The sequence below is a fragment of the Ischnura elegans genome, chromosome 10 (genome assembly GCF_921293095.1).
Source record: "Ischnura elegans chromosome 10, ioIscEleg1.1, whole genome shotgun sequence".
NCBI lineage: Eukaryota > Metazoa > Arthropoda > Insecta > Odonata > Coenagrionidae > Ischnura > Ischnura elegans.
The window spans coordinates 76,605,463-76,624,781 of record NC_060255.1 but is presented as its reverse complement, the minus strand read 5'-3'; the positions used below and the strand labels follow the sequence as shown (position 1 = coordinate 76,624,781).

Genomic DNA, 19,319 nt, shown 5'->3' with positions numbered 1-19,319 from the left:
AATCTTGATGCCCAGTAAGTCACTCACCAAGCATTTGTCCTCCAGAAATGGAGAATTGAAGCAGGAAGAACGAAAAAGGTCAGTGGAGGAGACGGGTTATTGATGAAACACGATTCCATTGTTCTCGTGCAACTTAATATTTTCCTTCAACGATAATGATTTATGGTCTGTGTATTCTCAGAAAGAAAGAAATATCAGAGGCATGGGCTGATGGAGGGGGAGGGTGGTTTTTTGAAATACGGGATGTACAGGCATCCCCCGAGTTACGTAAGAGATGCCTTCAGGCAGACTCTGCGTAAGTTGAAATTTACGTAAGTCAAACCTTTGCGTTAGTGCTTCAGAGATTGGCAATCGGCGCGGTGAAATTCTCAGCAGAGAAATGTGTGGTAAATTCTCGGTGAAGTTTTATTCAATTCACTGTGATATTCATGGACTCTACCGCGTATTCTTACGTTATTAGATACAAAATCGATAAACATTAATATAGTCTGAGAGTTGCATCTCGAGCATTGCCAATCAAAATGCGTAATATTATTCCCAGAGTTGACCGATTGCGTGGATTCGGGAAAGTACGGTATCTCAACGCTACATTAAGCCGGTGTCCCACAGTCAAATTTACATCAAAATATTTGCATCAAAATTTTTGTCCAAAAATTTTGATGCAAATATTTTAATGCAACTGGACGGGGGTGTCCCACGATGCATCTCATTTTAACCCTAGAAGTGCACACTTCTTTTTTCAATCATAAAGTGCACACTGGGGTCCAGCGGACCCCAGAACTTTAAAATTTTTTAATTTCAATCCCCTGATATTTTTTGACTATTGATATGGTAAATATCAATAATAGAAGTGTTTCTTACACAAATATGTAAAAATAAGTTATTTAAACATATTAAAGTGGAAGTAAAACAATATTTTTCATTCTAAAGACATAAAAATTCTTTAAGAAAGTCACCAATCCTACTTTTATTTACTCTAACGAATGTTTTAGATGTACAGACAAATAGTTTTAGCAGCTTAAGTATTACATTGTGTAGTTCATGTAAAAAAATGTTTCATCTTTTTTCTTTCCATAAAACGTATTAACTTTAACAATTGAAAACAACAAAATTTTCCTGTGTATTTTTTAAAAATTTTTTTTCACAAATTTCATTAGGACTTCCTATTGCTCCAAAATGTACATAAAATTTATTTATTTTACAGGTAAAATATAAAATTTTAGAAAAAATGCTTTGTTGTTAATTTCTCACTCCAGTACAGGTAGTACACAGATAACTTCGGTGCTCATCACACATCGGAGCGCGGCACGATGAGCATATAATTCTTGTTTTTCTGTCTCTATTCCTTGGGCATAAGCTGCATCGTATTTTGCTTTGAAGGATTTCAGGTTTATCAATTGCTTATATTTCAACTTTTTAAGTTTCCGCAATGGTATTCCTGATTGAAGAACGCAGGTTTTTTTTTTCAAAATCCGTTGATGCAAATGAGGTTTGATGAGTGACAAAGCCAAGTTTTTCAAAATTTTCTCTGGTTAATTTTTTCATTACTATCAATATGAGAGTAAAGAACCATTGCGTTTATACCAGCTTGGTCTAGCATGCCATACAAAATCTGCATTGGCCATCGAAGGGTTTTTCTGGCTGTTGTATATTCCTGACACAGTTGATGAAATGTGTCTGTTCCTCCTTTAGTGGCATTATACATGCAAATAATCTCGGGCTTTCCATTGTATTCATTTATAGCTCCATCCAAATGAAAAGATGACAACAAAAGCACTAGTTTATTTCTTTTCGGTGTGAAAGACACCAGGGTCATGTCAGGGTCAAAGGCAAATCGTGAAGACCGAACAACAGCACTTCTTGTAAATTTCCACTGGAATTTGACGCTTGTTTTTACGAATGGTGCCCACCATCGTTATTGAATAATCTTTTAGCATCTTCTTTACAAGCTCAACAGAAGTGAACCAACTGTCGCACGTAATATTTCTATTCGTGCCATGAATTGGTGCTGACAATGTCCGTACATAATATGTCGGAACAGTTTCATCTGGATTGGTAACTACTTTTCCTATGTAAGGACAGGCATTTACCATGTAAAACGTTTTTGCATCATTCATCATTACAATTTTTATGTCATACTTATCTGGCATTCCTTTCATATATGGCAATGAGGATTGTAATATTTCTTGCAATTATCTACAAACCCTTCTCAAATTTCACGAATTGGCGGAAATTTATCGATCGTTCTGCGCTGCATTCTTGTGTTTTTACCATCAAAACGCAAGGTTGACAGCAAAAACAGGAATCGGTGAATAGACATGGTGCATTAATACAACGTAGATCCAAACTCAGTTTACCACAGTTCATACAAATTTGTGTTGCACGTCTTCTGCACCCCAGAAAAATATAGAAGTCCAAAAAAAGCTTCAATCTCCTCAACATCTACATCACCGTGGTACGATTGAGGAATTGTGACATTTTGACGCTGCCGTTGTATTTCCTCGTTTGTGTGCGTCATTATTTTATTTCGTAAAGCGCTATCCAACAGTAATTCCCAAGCTTGCCGGGGAGTTTTGATGTTGCACGCTGCTCCTTTTGGTCCAGGCAGATCCGAAACCAAATTTCGCTCTTTCTTTCGATCTCTAAATTATTTCAAACGTCAATGTTTGATGAATAGTTTACTATTATGAGTAATATATGTTCAAAACTATTGCTCTACAATCCATTCCATTGAAGTTTGTTCGTACGTCTTTCACTCCGAAATTCCTAAATTATTTGCAAAAGAGGAAACCAAGATATTTCACAAAAAAAGTTGATGTCCTCCAGTATCTCAAAGTGATAAAAAATGATAAATGGCATTTTAATTACTTTAAACGTATAAATACGATTATTACAAATGTATTAGCAGCAAAAAAACAATAAACAAATGTGTTAATATTTTTTCGCAATTTCAAAAAAATTTCATGAAGTGCACACTGGGGTCCAATGGACCCCAGACCATTTTCAATGTTAAATTATAAAGCAATAAGCGCGTTGAAAAAATCACCACACACTAGAAACTTTTACTAACATATAAAAGTAAATTTACATTGGTATGAGCTTTCAATATTTTGTACATTACAAAAGTTACAACAAAGAAAAAAACTCCTGGGGTCCACCGGACCCCAGTGTGCCCTTCTAGGGTTAATCAAAAACAAACGAAAGACGATATTTATGTAAACAAATTTGGAAACTTGTGGAGGTGAAGGATTCTGTCTTTTTTAGCTGGCGAAATTGTCTGAACAGGCCTCTTGAACATTAAAGAGGCGAAAAAAAGAAAACAGAAGGAATGCTGAACTTGGCCTTGGCTGGAAAGGGGGTATGAAAGCATTGGAATAAACATGTTGGAGAAGGGTTTCCTTCGACCTGAAGACGCTGACGCGGAAGGAAACCCGGAAGAAATGCAGAGATCAAACCATTGACGCGGAAACCTACGTTCTAACAAGATTTATAAGCGATTTTCTACAGAAATTAATGAAAATTCCTTTGAGGAATGACAAAAATGGGTCACTTTGTTATTTTTAGCACGTAAAAAACTCGATAACTATTCCATATTTTTTCTACTATAGGTTGTACTAGCGAATATCTAATTCTTCGCTCTCACATTCGAAAATTAACGTAATAATTTGGAATACGGTTATCGCTTACGTAAGTACGGATTTACGTAAGTCGAGACATACATAACTCGGGGGATGCCTGTAGTTACTTTTGACATGGTTATTACCCTATGGCACTGAGATTCCCCCAAAGGTTGCCTTGGAGGAGTCACTCTATGTGCCTGTCGTATTCTGATTAAAAATTTTCCACGGCTGAATTTCTGTAGCATACCCACTATGAAAGCTTAAAAAAAAAAAATGATTCATTAGTAGGACATGCATCGCAATGCAACGGCACACGCAAAGAGAGGATCGGAACAATTTCCACTGCCTCTTAGGGGACACTGCATTCACTGAAGCATTTATTTAAAATTTTGGATCCAGATCCGATGTCTTCAGTGAATTTGGATGAGAAGTATCCAGTGAAGGGTAATATCTGCGGATATTTGGATCCAAGGTATCTGATCCGCCCATCCCTACTGCATAGGAATACAAAAAAAGAAAGAGTCAAGGTAGGCCAAGATAAAATAAGAGAAGAGGTCACGACATAAATCTGTGAAGAATAACAAACAAACATTTGATCTCTGCATTTCTCCAGGGTTTCCTTCCGCGTCAGCTTTTTTGTAGACAACAGTTTCGCTGGCTATCCTGCCAGCATCTTCAGGTCGAAGGTGTCGGCTGTTGGTTTCTGCCTCGCTTATATAGCCTCTGCCTCGCTTAACAGCCGATACCTTCGACCTGAAGACGCTGGCAGGATAGCCAGCGAAACTGTTGTCTACAAACAAGCTGACGTGGAAGGAAACCCTGAAGAAATGCAGAGATCAAACCATCGCCGCGGAAACCTACATTCTAAAACAAACATTTGTTGTAGAAAAAACTGCCAAAGATGCATCAATTAATTTTCTAAGATATCAGATGGAACTTAAAGCTTAAACTTATTTAAAAAATTAATTTAGCCCAAAACAGTCATGGGTGAAGTATAAATTATGAAAATTATTCAACGAAATCCAAGGCCAAGGCCAGAAAATACTAAAGGGGGTTCAATCATAATACAGCAAAACAAATAACTATGTATGTAATGCACAACATTTTTAGAAATGGGTAATAATGTTGAAACACATTGTGTCTCCAATAAAGTTATCCAGGGGAACTTGCAAAGCATCTTCCATTAAAAAATTCAGCATGTGTTTTTCATTCTATGAATGCTAATTTTTCCCACTAAAATGGTTGTTCAACAACCCAGCCTGTCTTATATTTGATGACAACTTATTTTCAGGTCTGCTAGGGTGCTCACTGAAACATAAATCTTATTTATTTACTTTAAAATAAGTGCAATGTATGCATGGATGCAAATCATTCCCATCAAAAAAGATACTTACTCCCAACCATTCCAATAAAATAAAAGGAAATAATCAGAGTTCTACAGGGGCTTAAAATCTAGTACAGTAAGATACAACTAGATAGTAGTTGATTTTAGGGCCAATATAATATTCACTTTTGATGACCTCCAGCAAATAATTGAGCATCTGTTGGCTATAGTTGCCCAGTTATTAATGTTATAATATTAATAAGGAAATAATTAATACACCAAAATTACCTGAAACTCTCTGTTAAAGAGCTCATAACAGTTTTCAAATAGGAACTGATATGTGGACCGGAGGCAGGCCTTTACGCAGTCTTTCACAACTGTGCTAGCACGTGGGGGACTTGAAAGCTCTTGAACCTAGAGAGGAAAGGAAAATGGATTTCAATTATTAAAACTGAAAAACATCAACAACAATTAACTGACAAAGCAAAACTCACTACAATTCAGGAGCAGAAGGAATAATCCTTTGAAATACAAGGAATGTGAGAATAAGTCAGTAAGGTATTTGTAGGTTATTCTTTTCCCAATTGATATTACTTTATTGACAATATAATCAGATTAAAATCCATATTCAAGAATATATTGAAATAAAAAAAAATCATCTATAACAGTAAGCTAAAGACTCAGTGCCATAAAAGGAAGATAAAAATTATTTTACTAAGAGTCACATGGTACAAGGAAAGATCAGTTTTTGCAAGCATTAATGGGAAAATAAATACCGTGGCAAGAAGTTAAGGTAGTTGATAAATCTGTGACGCAAAATATTAATATCCTACCAACAATTTAGATCATCTGGATATTTAAACCTACAACCAATAGGAAGTGCTGGTTCATGAGCCCCTTTTGTTGAGGCACAGTGGGTTAGGTAGATCCAAAGAAATTTTTGTTGGAAGTAGTAATCTAGATTTTAAATTTGTTCCAAGCTTTTTTTTAGCATAGAGTGTTTCAACTGTTTGTCTGTTTTTTGTGCTTCTTTTGTTTTGTTGTGAATCTCACCACTTGGCGGTTTTTCAAATGAAGAATAAATACCTAAAAGGCACCTCCTGTTTATTCATTTTAATCCAGCCTAATTGCAACAATTTTCACTTTTAAAATATACATAATCTATTTCTTTTTAATGTTTTACATTAAAGCTGCATAATAAAAAATAAATTCGTTTTTGTATCCATTTCAAAACAAATGATGCTCTATAAACTCTTTTAATAATGTTTATCATCTGAGGCTTATGCTGTTGTCAAAACTTGTGGATTATGATGAGTGGTTATTTCCTGTAAAAGGTATTATTATTCACATCTTTTACATTATGAAATTTTCTTGGAGTTATAATTTCATATAAATTTCCAAAAAGATTATGCAGGTATCTATAAGCTATGTAGCTCATGTTTTATATCAACATGAATTGCTCCAACGAAGCGCTATTTCCATTCTCTTCTAATACATGTTGTGTGCTTAGTAGCAATTGTTGCAAAATGACTCTAAGTAGGTATAAAAAGTATATGTGTTTTATATTACAATTTGTATACTAACAAAAACCATTGAAGATGTAATATTTATCTGTGAGAGTACTACTTATGATGACATACGTACATATCAATTAACAACTTCAGTAAGGTATCTTTCAACCATAAACTCACCTTCATTCTAAAAAAGGTTATACTAGTTAGTAAATCAACTGTCGATTTGAGGTCCATAAGCTTCTCATTACTTGATGCCGGGAAGTTGTTGCGATACATAGAAAGGTCTATCCTTAAGGAATTGTGCAATTGGTCCAACAACTTCACGAACTTCTCTTTCTGCAATGTAGAATACAAAAATTAAAATCAAAGTAATAACATGAGCATTAGGACAGTTAACACAGTTTTATTGAATAAATCACACAAAATAATTACTACCACTGATAAATAGTAAAAAGAAAAAAAGTACCACAATGTAAGAAGTTTGATAAAAACTAGAGTTCGACATGAAGAGGAACTCGACTCAGAGTCAGACAGCCCAATCAAAGAATTTTAATTAGTGCATGCAACTGAAAATTATACATTAAGAATCATTTAATTATTTACCATTAATTTGTTTCATCTGTTTGGAGAATTATGTTTTCACTAGAGATGGGTTGAATAGCAGATTTCTCAAACTCGAATATCGAATTCTAATATTAAATCATTGCTCGAATATTTGAATACCTCGAATTTCGAATACCTCGAATACAAGAATTGCACAAAGCATATTATTTCTTTAAGCTTCTTATTTCTTACTAAGTTTCTATTTCCCTTGATGAATGTATAAATAAAAAGTTATACAGTGGAACCTCGATCTATCGTTTTTCAGGGGGGACGAGAAAAACGATAAATGCGGGAATGTTTGACTAGGTTGCCTATGCAGTAGGAAACCCATGATTTTGGCGAGTAATTAAGATTTCCTTTAAAGGATTCAAATCGGAATTTAGCTGATTAATGGAATATTTTAATTTTATGGAAACAATTTGGGCTTATAGTTGATTCAACTAACATCTCTTTCAAATATCCTAAGAGGGCATGCCACCTCGCGAAAAAAGGATTGCATGCCATCTCGGCTTTTACACTGCTACGATGGATTTCTGTCTGATGTATATATTCTTATCTACCAAACTCCATTTCTGCGGCACGCCGATCTGATACTCGGCTTCATCCAACTTCTTATTTTCAACAGGTAGCTCGCTTTACCCTCACTCCTACTGTCAATTGCTAGCGGACAATCCGAGGCGTTTTGCAAAATACACGCGCTTCTCCACCGGATTTCTTCAATTATTTTCAGTCCATCTTTGGAAGTTCACACGAGATAAGCAGATGAATTCGAATTGCTAGCGGGGAGAAACCAAATATCCTGAGAAAATATCCCTTTGACTGTGACAATAGAGATTTATAGCATAACTCATAAATTGCAACTTGATGAATGTTTTCGAAAAAAAAATACGGCATCAGCTTCCGAGGAGCTCAGTTGCGAGGATATCGAGTTTCGCCAGAATGCTAAGTCTCCGTCGTATTTTGACATTTATTTCTTTGCGTAAAATGCTTAAATAAACTCAGAAATACGTCGTGTTTGGTCTTATTCTTTTTGAAATTACGCGCACATTACTAATATTTCAATCCAATAAAGGTGTAACATCAATTGACGAAAGTCATTCTTAGACACCTTTTGTGCTAATAGATGACTCATACAGCGGTTGACCTCCACAGAAAAGGGGAACTTCGAAGCTGGTAGGAAAAAAAAGGTCAGTGGGGGAGAAAAGGGAGGGCCCGAAACACGTTTCTATTGTTCTCGTGTAACTTGGTATTTTTTCGAAGCTAAAGTCTTCGTAATATGATCCCTGTGCGAGCTGTGACCTTTTTTTATTTAGAAGAAGAGGAAATCCTCAGAGGGCTAGTGCTGAATTTAGGGGGATACCGGATCTTGGGAAATGCGCTAATGTAAGTATCCCACGGTACTCATGCAGCAGTCATGACCTCCGGAAATGGGGAACTTCGATGCAGGTAGCCAGAAAAAGGTCAGTGGGTGAGAAAAGGGGGGAGGGCGTGAAACACGTTTTTATTGTTTTCGTAACTCGATATTTTTTTCGAAGCTAAGGTCTTCATGATGTGATCTCTGCGCGAGCTGGGACCTTTTGTTTTGATTTAGGAGAAGAGGAAAGCGTCAGAGTGGGTGAGGCGAGTGCTTAATGGAGGGTGATAGCAGATCGAGGGAAATGCCCTAAGGTTGCTATCCCATGGCACTGAGGTTCTCCTGGTGGGGGGAATCGGGGATTTTCGGATTTTTTCACCCAACCATTTTCGGTTCCCCTTGTCGAACTCTTTTCACCGCTCAAATCTACGAATTTGATGTAATTCGTCAACTTGAGTAAAACGCCGCTGCGAGCACTAAATGACTACAGTTCTCTACATTTTTCCGAGTCAACTACCAACGACGTGCGTGCGACAGTGTATGACGTGAAATTCAAAGTATTCGAGGTATTCGAGGCGGTACTTTTCGCATAACTATTCGAATCGAATATCGAATACTTTCTGGTATTCGAGGTATTCGAGTATTCGTGGATACTATTAGCACATCTCTAGTTTTCACTGCAATTTTTTTCCATTCTCCTGGGTAAATACCATGTGTTCTCAGCTTTGCGGCCGTGATGAGTACAAAAAAGCATTTGATGCCCTACATGATGTGACACAATTTTATTGATGCATATGAATTTACCAGTCCCCTTGTATATTTTTAATATATTTTTTTCATCATTAAAGGAAATAAAGAAGCAAAACCTTTTAACTTACTTCCTAAGCGCTATTTCTAGCGTATCGATGGGCAACCCTCGTATCCTGATACGTAAAATTCCTGTGCCATCTGGGCAAGCTTTGAGAGGTGATGTCCTGTCCAAATATAAAGTCGATTGGGATTTAACTAATAATACTTTAAAGCAAATGATAAATGGATACTCACTCCAAAATTTGATGCAGCAAAACGATCACTAGCGGAAACTGCCGATGAAGCCGTCGTATGTGCGTAATAAGCATTTATATTGGCAAGCAATGTGCTCATCACAGCTGGAACACCTGGGCACAGGTACTTTGTAGATAAACAATGAAAATGCCTGAAATAGGAGAGAAGAGTGTTATTCATCAATGAAAGAAGGCATGAATGTAAAGTGCAAACACATTTATCAGTAAGAGTTCAAAATTTTCACTTCTATCACTTCAAAATTTTGATCAAAGGTATAACTAAATGGTAGTACAATGGAAATATGTTATGACTTTTGAAGAACCCTGAAAAATCACTCGTTAATGGGCAAACTCATTGTAGCCATATTACACTGAAAAAACTTGCTATTTTCCAGTTATTATGGCAGGAAACGTAGAAAACTTGGGTTATTTATGCATTTTATTTATCCAGAGGTAAATGCATCAATACTTCAATGATAATTTACAAAATAATTATTTTAGAATAATAAATGAAGCCAATGTCAAGCAAAAATTTCTTTTTCACTCAGCCACAATGCCACAAAAAAGTAAAACTTGATTTATTAACCAATGTTATCAAACGATCTATCAGTAATTGATCAGCAAATACTTTGAAATTCTAATTTTAATTAAAAATGGTCTATTTGTTTAATAAACCAGGACTAATATTTAACTCCCAGCAATCAGCAAAGACTTTTCAAGCATGTACGGGTCAAAAAGAACATTCCCAAAAATTGACCGAGCACTCAAACTGAGCATCTATGGAGCGGCTGAATTCTCAGCCCTCCTGAACAGGAAAACTTATTTGAGTATTATGGAGGAGCTCTTGAATCATATAGCAATGCACGATTGGCTTCCTTTAACCAATACTTGAACTCCCACCAATCAGTGATCAATGAGTGCTCAAGCAAGTAGCTGCCTAAAAGACTGCACTGAGCAACTATGTAGTCCCCAACAGCACACATTTGGATATACATAATGTATTTATATTGTATTTTCATGGGTCACATACATATTTATTTTTGTTATGTATAACATGTGTAATACATATGTATTATTGGATGTATTTCCTTTGTATTCATACATATGTAAAAGTGGTACGTGTTACACGATAAATACATTTGTATTTTTGAAATTTGAATACTTATGTAAATGTGGTCAAAAATATAAATGTAAATATCGTGTAACACTTGCTACTTTTACATATGTATGAATACAGAGGAAATACATCTGTAAATGTGGTCAAAAATACACAAAATATACATTATGTATATTTCCTGTAATTTTTGAGAGGTGGATTTTCGTGGCGTCTAGTGAAATGTTCAGAAACATTTCTGCAGAAATAATATGTTCACTGCAAACGCCAGATTTCCTCATTTCAATGATCATTCATCCATTCGAATTTATACCCAGGAAGCTTAAAAATAAATCATATACTGATCGATGTGAGCAAGGGTAGTATGGCGACCATATTTATGTTAATTTGTAAATGCACGCGAAATACAGACGTATTACATATGTAAAATTCAGTTTCCATCCGCGAAATATACACATGGAAAATGGTTCACAATACATGAAAAATACAAAAAATAGTTCTTGCACAGCGCAAAAGTAAAAGCGAAGTTTAATTTTTAAAACAATTTTTTAAATTAACTGTTTAAACAAAAAAATTAAATTCTCAATTCTGTCGCAACAAGCTAGGGAAGTGAGTGGGAGTGATAATCTCGTTAACAGTTAGCTCGGCATTTCGTTCGGGACTACGAGAACGTCAAGAACGTGCTGTAGGAGGAACTCCGGCTACTGATGTATAGTTAATTTTATATTTGTTTGTATTATTATACGTATTGGAAGAATTGACATAGTGTTTTAATCCTCGATAACCGGTGCGTGTGGATGGTGCGCTCAAACCGAAGCTATGTTTTGCTGGAAATGTGCTTCAATCCCGATCGTTATTGCGATTCGTGCAAGCCAGCTCCAACAGTTTCCTGTCACTGGATAATTAAGGTAAGGTATGATTTATCTTTTATTATATTGTACGCATACATAGACTACATTAATTATGTTATTTGAGTATATTTGGATACAACTACCACATTGACCACATTGCGCCAATAGAGGTAATTATATTGTTTATGTTTGGCTATTGTTTTCCTTTTTTGTTGAGTTATGTATCGAGGAGACTGGTGTCCATTGAAGTTATATGGTAAAACATAGTAATGTCAATCTTGTACGTATAAATTAATAGATTATGCGTCGTATAGTAATTCCGTGCTTCGCGGCTGAAGTTACATTTTTTCTTCTCTTAATTAAGAGCAGAAAAAATTGTTTAAAGGAATGTTTTCGTTCACGTGTAAGTTGTTTTATCGCTGTTTATTACCACAACCTACTGTATTGTAGTTCTTGCATTCCTAGTTATCCTATGCTTTAGTCATAACATCTATTTGACCTTAGACTTATCAGCGTAGCCTTGTCACTAATAGATTCCCCGAAGTTCCGAACCGTTATGCGCACTACTTCTAATTATTTAACGAACAAGAAGTATTGGTCGTGTGATATCGGTTCCCTGAAAGCAAAAGTAATATTTCATTCATCTTGAAATGCAGTCAATCAAGGTGCATGTCGTCATTATTATTAACACAAGATAAATACGTAAATTTCATGCGAAAGTTTGTTATTATATGTAAGAAAAAGGTGCGTACGGGCCAAATTAATTAATTATAATTTTCTTTTCATGCTCTTTCGCGCATACCCAGCAGGCGACTATTTAAATAGCTTGGCCTGGGCAAAAGGAGAATGGATTAGGGAAAAAAACGACGAAGCAAAGCCAGAATACCAGGTGGAATTGTTAATACCGAGGTAATGTTTTAGGGAAAAATTATTCTTATCCATAATGGAGAGGTTTCTTAAAGTTAAGCCTGAAATTATCGGTTATGTATGAAATTTATTTGTTTGAAAATTTGATATCACAAGTTTATATTTTTTCTGTGTGAATCATCCGATACTAAATCATGGTACTAATAAATTAGTATAATGTACTAAATAAGCATACCAATGGATTCACGTTTTCCCTAGTTAATTTATATTTAAAAGTAGTCATATGATCTTCTCTCATATTTCTCATTCTTCTTAAGAGAAAGGCTATTAATTTTGTAAAATGAAAGCATATCCCCAAAATATATGATTTCTCAAAGGACAATGTCAAATCTGTGCTAGCTGGGACCTCGACATAATTGGTAAATGAAAAAATTTAAAACTTATGTCTGGAACCTAGCAGAGAAGCCAAACTTTCATTTGCATTCAGAATACAGAATTAGTACTAAAATTACAGACTTCACAGAATTCAAATTGAAAGGCCTTGAGCTCCTATTCAGATCTTACAAAAAGATATATTTTTGCATGACTTTTAAACTTGACTTCTTCTTTTCTCCTTTCAGAAAGTGGTTAATTGTGCAGAGTTGGTTTCCTGAATTCAGGTTTCTTCTTGTGCAATGGGTTACAACGCTTGTTCCGTGCTAACATTTTTTTCTATTTTCCAACTGAAACTATTGTTTGTACTTGATTTATCTTTGTGCCATTTTTTAAAACTAAGTTTCACCTACTGTTTGCTGGCCCTTAATGCTTGTTAGCAATATTCATGGCCACACTTGTTATTTGTGTGTATTATTTTATTTTTCTCTTTGATTAAATGTTTTATTATCTGTATGTTCTGATTTCCTTATATTTATTCATCCGTTTGATCCATATTGATATTAAGTGGATGTGGGTCAGAAAATCAATATGTATAATTCGTGTACGAGGGCCTGCAGATACATATGTATATTACATGTAAGGATATTCAGATTTCCAATTTGTAATACGCATGTATACATACATCCTGAGGGACTTTTGAGCCACTTTTACGTGAAATATACAGACGTAATACGATTGTATTCCTTTGTATACATATGTATAATTCATGTATGGGTATTCAGATTTCCAATTTGTAATGCGCACGAATACATACATCTATAGGGACTTTTGAACCACTTCTACGTGAAATATACCGATGTAATACGATCGTATTCCATCTTATACATATGTATTTGGGCACGTATTTTTTGTGTATTATTGATGTAATACAAATGCCGTGTTATCTGGGGTGGTCACACTTAAATGGGAATGGGCATAATTCCACTGATGTTGTCGTAATACTTTGAGCCATGAATATTACAGAAGAAGATTCTCCACTCTGAATGCATCAAATTTTTAATGCATTTCCTTAAGATTTGTTGTCACCTGCTGTGCATATAAATGGATTTACAAAAATTGCTACCCGTAAAGTTGATTGGCAGAGTGCTGCAACTTTCATTGAGAAATAAGCCATAATTAGGGCTGCTGACTGAAATTTACATTTGCAATGATGTGAATTGTCAAACAGACTAATTTTTAATGCATTTCCTTACGATTGTAAGAATTGTATATTACATATACAGTGTAACTTGGTTACAACGTCATCAAAGGGACCAGAAGATTTTTAACGTTATATCCGAGTGACATTATAAAAAAAGCAGCCTTAAAGCTGGGTGACACCACAACTTAACATTGCACAAACAAAACACAACTAACGACGTGTAAAACAACTGTCAACATATGCGATGCTCACATGGAGGCAGGTAGTGATGTGACTGATGATCTACCGTAACTAACGAAACAAACAATACAATACAGTGTGCCTGTGTTAGTGACCTTGTAGAATGTAGGGTTGGGAAGGGATAAGACCCAGGTATGCGGGACAGCACCCGCTCCCTCCAGACACCAATTAAACAAAAGAGTTGCATCCCGTCACCTGCTCAACGTCCAGCTTGTGACCTATTTTTGCTTTTGATGTTTCTACACATGGTTTCTATGAGCTTTGGGACATAATACAATCACACTACCACTTTTGCAACCTAAGAACTGCAAAATTTTTGATGCTATATTCGAGCGTCGCAATATTTGTTGACGATATAAACGGGTTTTCGTACAACATAAAATGTTCAATTTTGGCTGGTCTGCATAAAATGTGACGCTAAACCCGAGTTGACGTTACAGCCGATGTCATTATAACCAAGTTCCACTGTATATACTGGGAATAAATGGATCACTCTCCAATCATCGCTATGCGGTGGTCATTTTAGAAAACCGATTCAAATATACTCTAAAAGGCACCAAAAATCAAACCTAAATGGGAAAGACTGGTGTCACCTCTGTGTAGTCCACATGTTCCAAGTGCTCTCTCCCCCAAAATGTGCTCTTTGTCAGACCATCTTGCATGGGTGAACATCCATGCTCCTGTTGGCCCTCGTCAGTGGCGCTGCCTCCATGGGGCCTGAGGAGGCCCCAGCCCCCTCAAAAATTGGTTTTGGGTGTGAGGAAAAAATTTTTCAGGCTAGCCGATTTTCCCCAGAATGTCCAGATATCGAGATTTGAGTTATCATGGCTCTAATGATGACCATAAGACTCTTCTAAAATGCTTAAAAAACTAAAAACCTCACTACTTATAAAATTACCCGGGGCAAGATCCCCAATATTTTATGTAAGTCGGCATCCCTGGCCCTGGTGGATTATTGCCCCTTCCTACTTTCATTTGGACTCATTCTTATTTTAATCCTGAGTAGATTACTAGAGCACAGGGGCGCAGCTAGGAATTAAGGCTGGGGGGGGTTTAGGTGCATCAGTGCAGGGGTGTGTGGTGGTATGGTATACTCACCAGGATAAGAGTTAGGTACGAGATTAATAAATGGCGGAATTTTACAGATAAATGGTTCAAAATGGTCAGTTTTACGGCTTTCTGAGGGATATTTTATTAATCCTCACTCTATTCTTTTAGTAATATACAATTAAGTAAAATGGATTAAACTTAAAAATTTCTCTGAGCTCTGGGGGGAGTTTTATCCCCCATAACCCCCCCTCGCTGTGCCACTGCTACAGCAGACTCCCGATTATCTGGCTGCGGTTTATCTGTTTTGCAGATTATCCACACATGAGTTCATGCTCCTTCGACTTTCCGTGATCTTTATAAAAAAAATTAAATCGGACACGAAAGCATCAGGATATTTGCATTGTAATACAAGGCAACACCTTTCAGAAGATTCTTCAGTGATCACATTTATTATAGCATAGATCAAAGTTACTATAGCATAAACGACTTTCTGGAGGAATGTGGTTACTACAGAAGTGTATGATTTTATGCATTATTTTTTGTATTGACTTGTCCTATATTTTACTATGTAAAGTCCTGGGACCAATAAAAATTATTAATATCATTATTATTATTATTATTATTATCACAGATCTGTGTCCCGCAGCAGGTGCATCGCGGGCAACCTGTTCAAGACTTGACTACGCGGCGTGGTGCCTGACAGTGTAGTGTTCGACGACGCGCAGTGGTTCCAAAGAATTCGTGCGAACCACTTTTCCGAATCTGTGATCTAGCAGACACAGTCACTTGGTTTTCAGAAACCAGAAGTAGGAATACGGGTACCATCAAGTCATCACCGCGATGAGGCGAAGAAAGCTCTCAATGAGTCTGGGAAGCACTACAAAATAACAGAATACATCCATGAATAACAATACATTGTTTGATTCATGAAACTTATGAACATTACAAAAATTATAATGAAAGTTTGGATTGTTTGCGTTTTCCAATTATGTATTCATGCCGCCTCTGTCCATCATTAGCCTGGATAATTGGGAGTTATCTGTAATTCTCTTATCCCATGGATATAAGAAGCTAACAGTGAAAAAAGTTGATGTTGAGGACTGCTCTCCTTGGAGCAAATATAGAAAAATAATCCAATATTGTGGTTATTCATAATCTATTGAAGCTCCCTGTAGAAGAAATAATATAGAAGATAGCATGGGAGAAGAAGCATCTTCTCCCATGCTATCTTATATATTATTTCTACTGTATAGATACCTTTTTCTCAGCTTATACGCAACCAAACTCTACAAATGGGGTACCAAAATGCACAGAATTTATCAGAGAACATGCGACGGCATATCTTACTTCCTAAATATTGCTATTGTTTCCTAAAATTGGTTTTAAAATAATTTAAAAAAACAAAAAAAAACAAAAAAAGACAAAAAAAAAACCGTAAATATTCCTGATGTTAACGGTGCACAAACTGATACATTTGTTCATTTGCAACAATATCTCGCATTCTTTAAATAACTTCATTCAAAATGCGACTGATTCAACATTCAAGTCTCCTGTTGATAAGTAAGTATGAGTCATCATGTGCGTTTTACAGAGGATAGTGTAATTACTTCCAATGTTGTGTTTAAAGAGGTCCTCTGACCTCAATTTGTACATGAACATTCCAATTAAATTAGTACATAAGACCCTGCCTTTTTTTCTACATTTTAAAATTAGAAACGCGCCTATCCCTCTGTGGACCTGCATTGAAAAGGGTGGGGGAAGCCCACTGGGAGCGGGTGCAGCACGCTCGTTAATGATAAATTTGCGGTAGTGTAATTATTTACAAGCTAGGGTGGCACACTGAAAGATAGACCTGTTTCAGCCAACTCCACGCATCTATCTACCTATATAAGAACACTGACTGGAAATATTTTCACTTTTGTAAGCAATAGTACAGCATTGCACTGTACTCTCAGGTGCGATATCATTTTTAACCTGTATCAAGCTTCGCGATGGTACCAAGGCTATTAAAATTAGGCACAAACTGGATAATGATATAAATAAGTAGAGGAGATAGCAAGGTTTTATTTTTCGATGCAATGTTGCCTTCCCTTGGGTGGAAAGAGTCTGTAATAACCTCACAACCGGTTGAAGTTAGGGTTTATCCTGAAAGTTATACATTCCGGATAACATCCGTGCGAAAATTGACATGTTAGAGCACTAGCACAATTAGCGTAATTATTTCCATATGCTTTTCCACATGGACCAATGAGCATAAAAAATCATTTGATATAGTAATACCCTCACTATGGGCAGTAATCGTTATTGAATTTACTTCCAGGCCTCTAGTCCCTGACCTGCTATTGTTGTGAATAAAAATTGTGAAACCTGGCAGAGCAGGGAGAAGACATCCTGATGAAATCCATTTTTACATTGAGAAGTTTATATGAGCAAGTTGGCTTTCTCAAGCTTGCACAATAAAAATATTTAGAGGAAATACAATGTATCTGTCATGTTCGAAGACATTCATGTTTCTTCACCACTATTTGATAGTATAGCATGCTCCCGATTCTCCAGAAATGGACTATCCGTGCATGTATGTCACACTCCTACAATGTTTTCTGCGATCTTTATCAAAAATAAAATTGGGCGGAAACCCACCAGGATTATTGCACTTTAATGCAAGGATATATAAGGCTTATTATTTTCATTGTCATTCAATTAGTATCACACAATTATTTTATTTACTAGCTGGCAAGGAATGTTTCAAGTTTACTTGGACATCTGCTCTAGCATTACAGAAGACTAATTTAAGAATACCGGGACTAACCATGGTGATAACTTTTTACAGAGTCACCCGCAATGCACAAATCGTGCAAAAAATCCATAGAGAAAAAATTATTCGCCTTGACCAGAATTCAAACTCAGATCACTGGATTTCCAGTCGCGTGCTTTAGCCAGTAAAGCTACCTTGGTTTCATTCCTCCCTGTGGAAATTTGAGGACCATACCGGACGAGGTGGTATGGACTGCTGAGCATACGTTGTCACAAGCAGTCCAAATCGTGCGCACAGTGCCACGGCCGGAGGGCAAAGCCCAAACTTTGACCCCATAAAGGCGGTCACTCTTGGAATGACGCCTACGTAAAGCACTCAACCAGAAATTGGGGGATCTGGGTCTGAGTCCTGGTCAAGGTGAATGATTTTTTTCTCTCTGGATTTTTTGCACAATTACTGAAGGCAATGAGTGGCAGGAAAAAATTCTTAATTGATTTTAGAAGATACGTTAATGGTTAACTGATCATGAATTAAGAAAAATGTAATGTACGATCTTTACATATATTTTTCATTTCGCAAATGTGCAATTATTGCAGTGGTCTCGCATGTGGTTGAAAGTAGCCCAAGGGAGCTGGAGATTTTGACGCATTAAAGCATGTTTATGCCAAGACGAGTCAAGATCAAAATGGAGAAGAAGAGAGCAATAGAAGTGAATGCAGAGGAAGAAGTCAAGATGGAGACAACGGGAGTAGTAATCAAATTAGTCAGGGCCAGGAGCTATCCTGGGTGGACCGTTTGCTGAAGTATATAGAGAGGTGGGAATATGAGTTCAATCATGTTATTACTTCTAAAAAGATATGGTCAGGTGAAGAAAGCTCCCACTGTGTCAGGGGTGCCGACTTACAAAAAATATTGGGGGGACCCAAACCGGGGACCTTGCCACCGCAAATTTTATAAGTAATGAATTTTAAGTTTTTTAAGCATTTTAGAAGAGTCATATGATTAACATTAGAACCCTGATCACTCGAATCTTGATATCTGGACATTCTGGGGAAAATCGACAAGCCTGACACATTTTTTCCTCACATCTGTAACGAATTTTTGGGGGGGCTCGGGCCCCCTCAGGCCCATGGAGTCGGTACCACTGCACTGAGTCCAGGAAGCATACTAAAATTACAGACTATGTGCATAAATTATAATATACTGTTTGATTTCCAGCAACTATGAACCTTACAAGACAATCATGGGAAAATTTGATATACCCTTGTTTTCCAAATACCCTAAAAACCTGCAAAAGCCGCACACCTTTTTTCTGGAAATGCAGGTGAAAAAAAAGGGTGCACAGCTTACACGAATCCTCAAAATTTTAATGTAAGCCACGTACCATTTTCCCTCAAATTCTTTTCGT

At 36.4% G+C, this 19,319-nt stretch overlaps 1 protein-coding gene across 9 annotated transcripts in view; it reads right to left on the bottom strand.

The window, feature by feature from the left end:
- LOC124166384 overlaps positions 1-19,319 on the bottom strand; it is a 140,907-nt gene that overhangs the window by 44,702 nt on the left and 76,886 nt on the right. For all 9 annotated transcript variants that reach the window (XM_046543898.1, XM_046543899.1, XM_046543901.1 and 6 more), the window contains 3 exons: positions 9,460-9,610; positions 6,636-6,794; positions 5,233-5,358 (listed from right to left, as the gene is read on the bottom strand). In XM_046543898.1, coding sequence (XP_046399854.1) covers positions 5,233-5,358; positions 6,636-6,794; positions 9,460-9,610 — 436 coding nt within the window. The remainder of the gene's footprint in view (positions 1-5,232; positions 5,359-6,635; positions 6,795-9,459; positions 9,611-19,319) is intronic.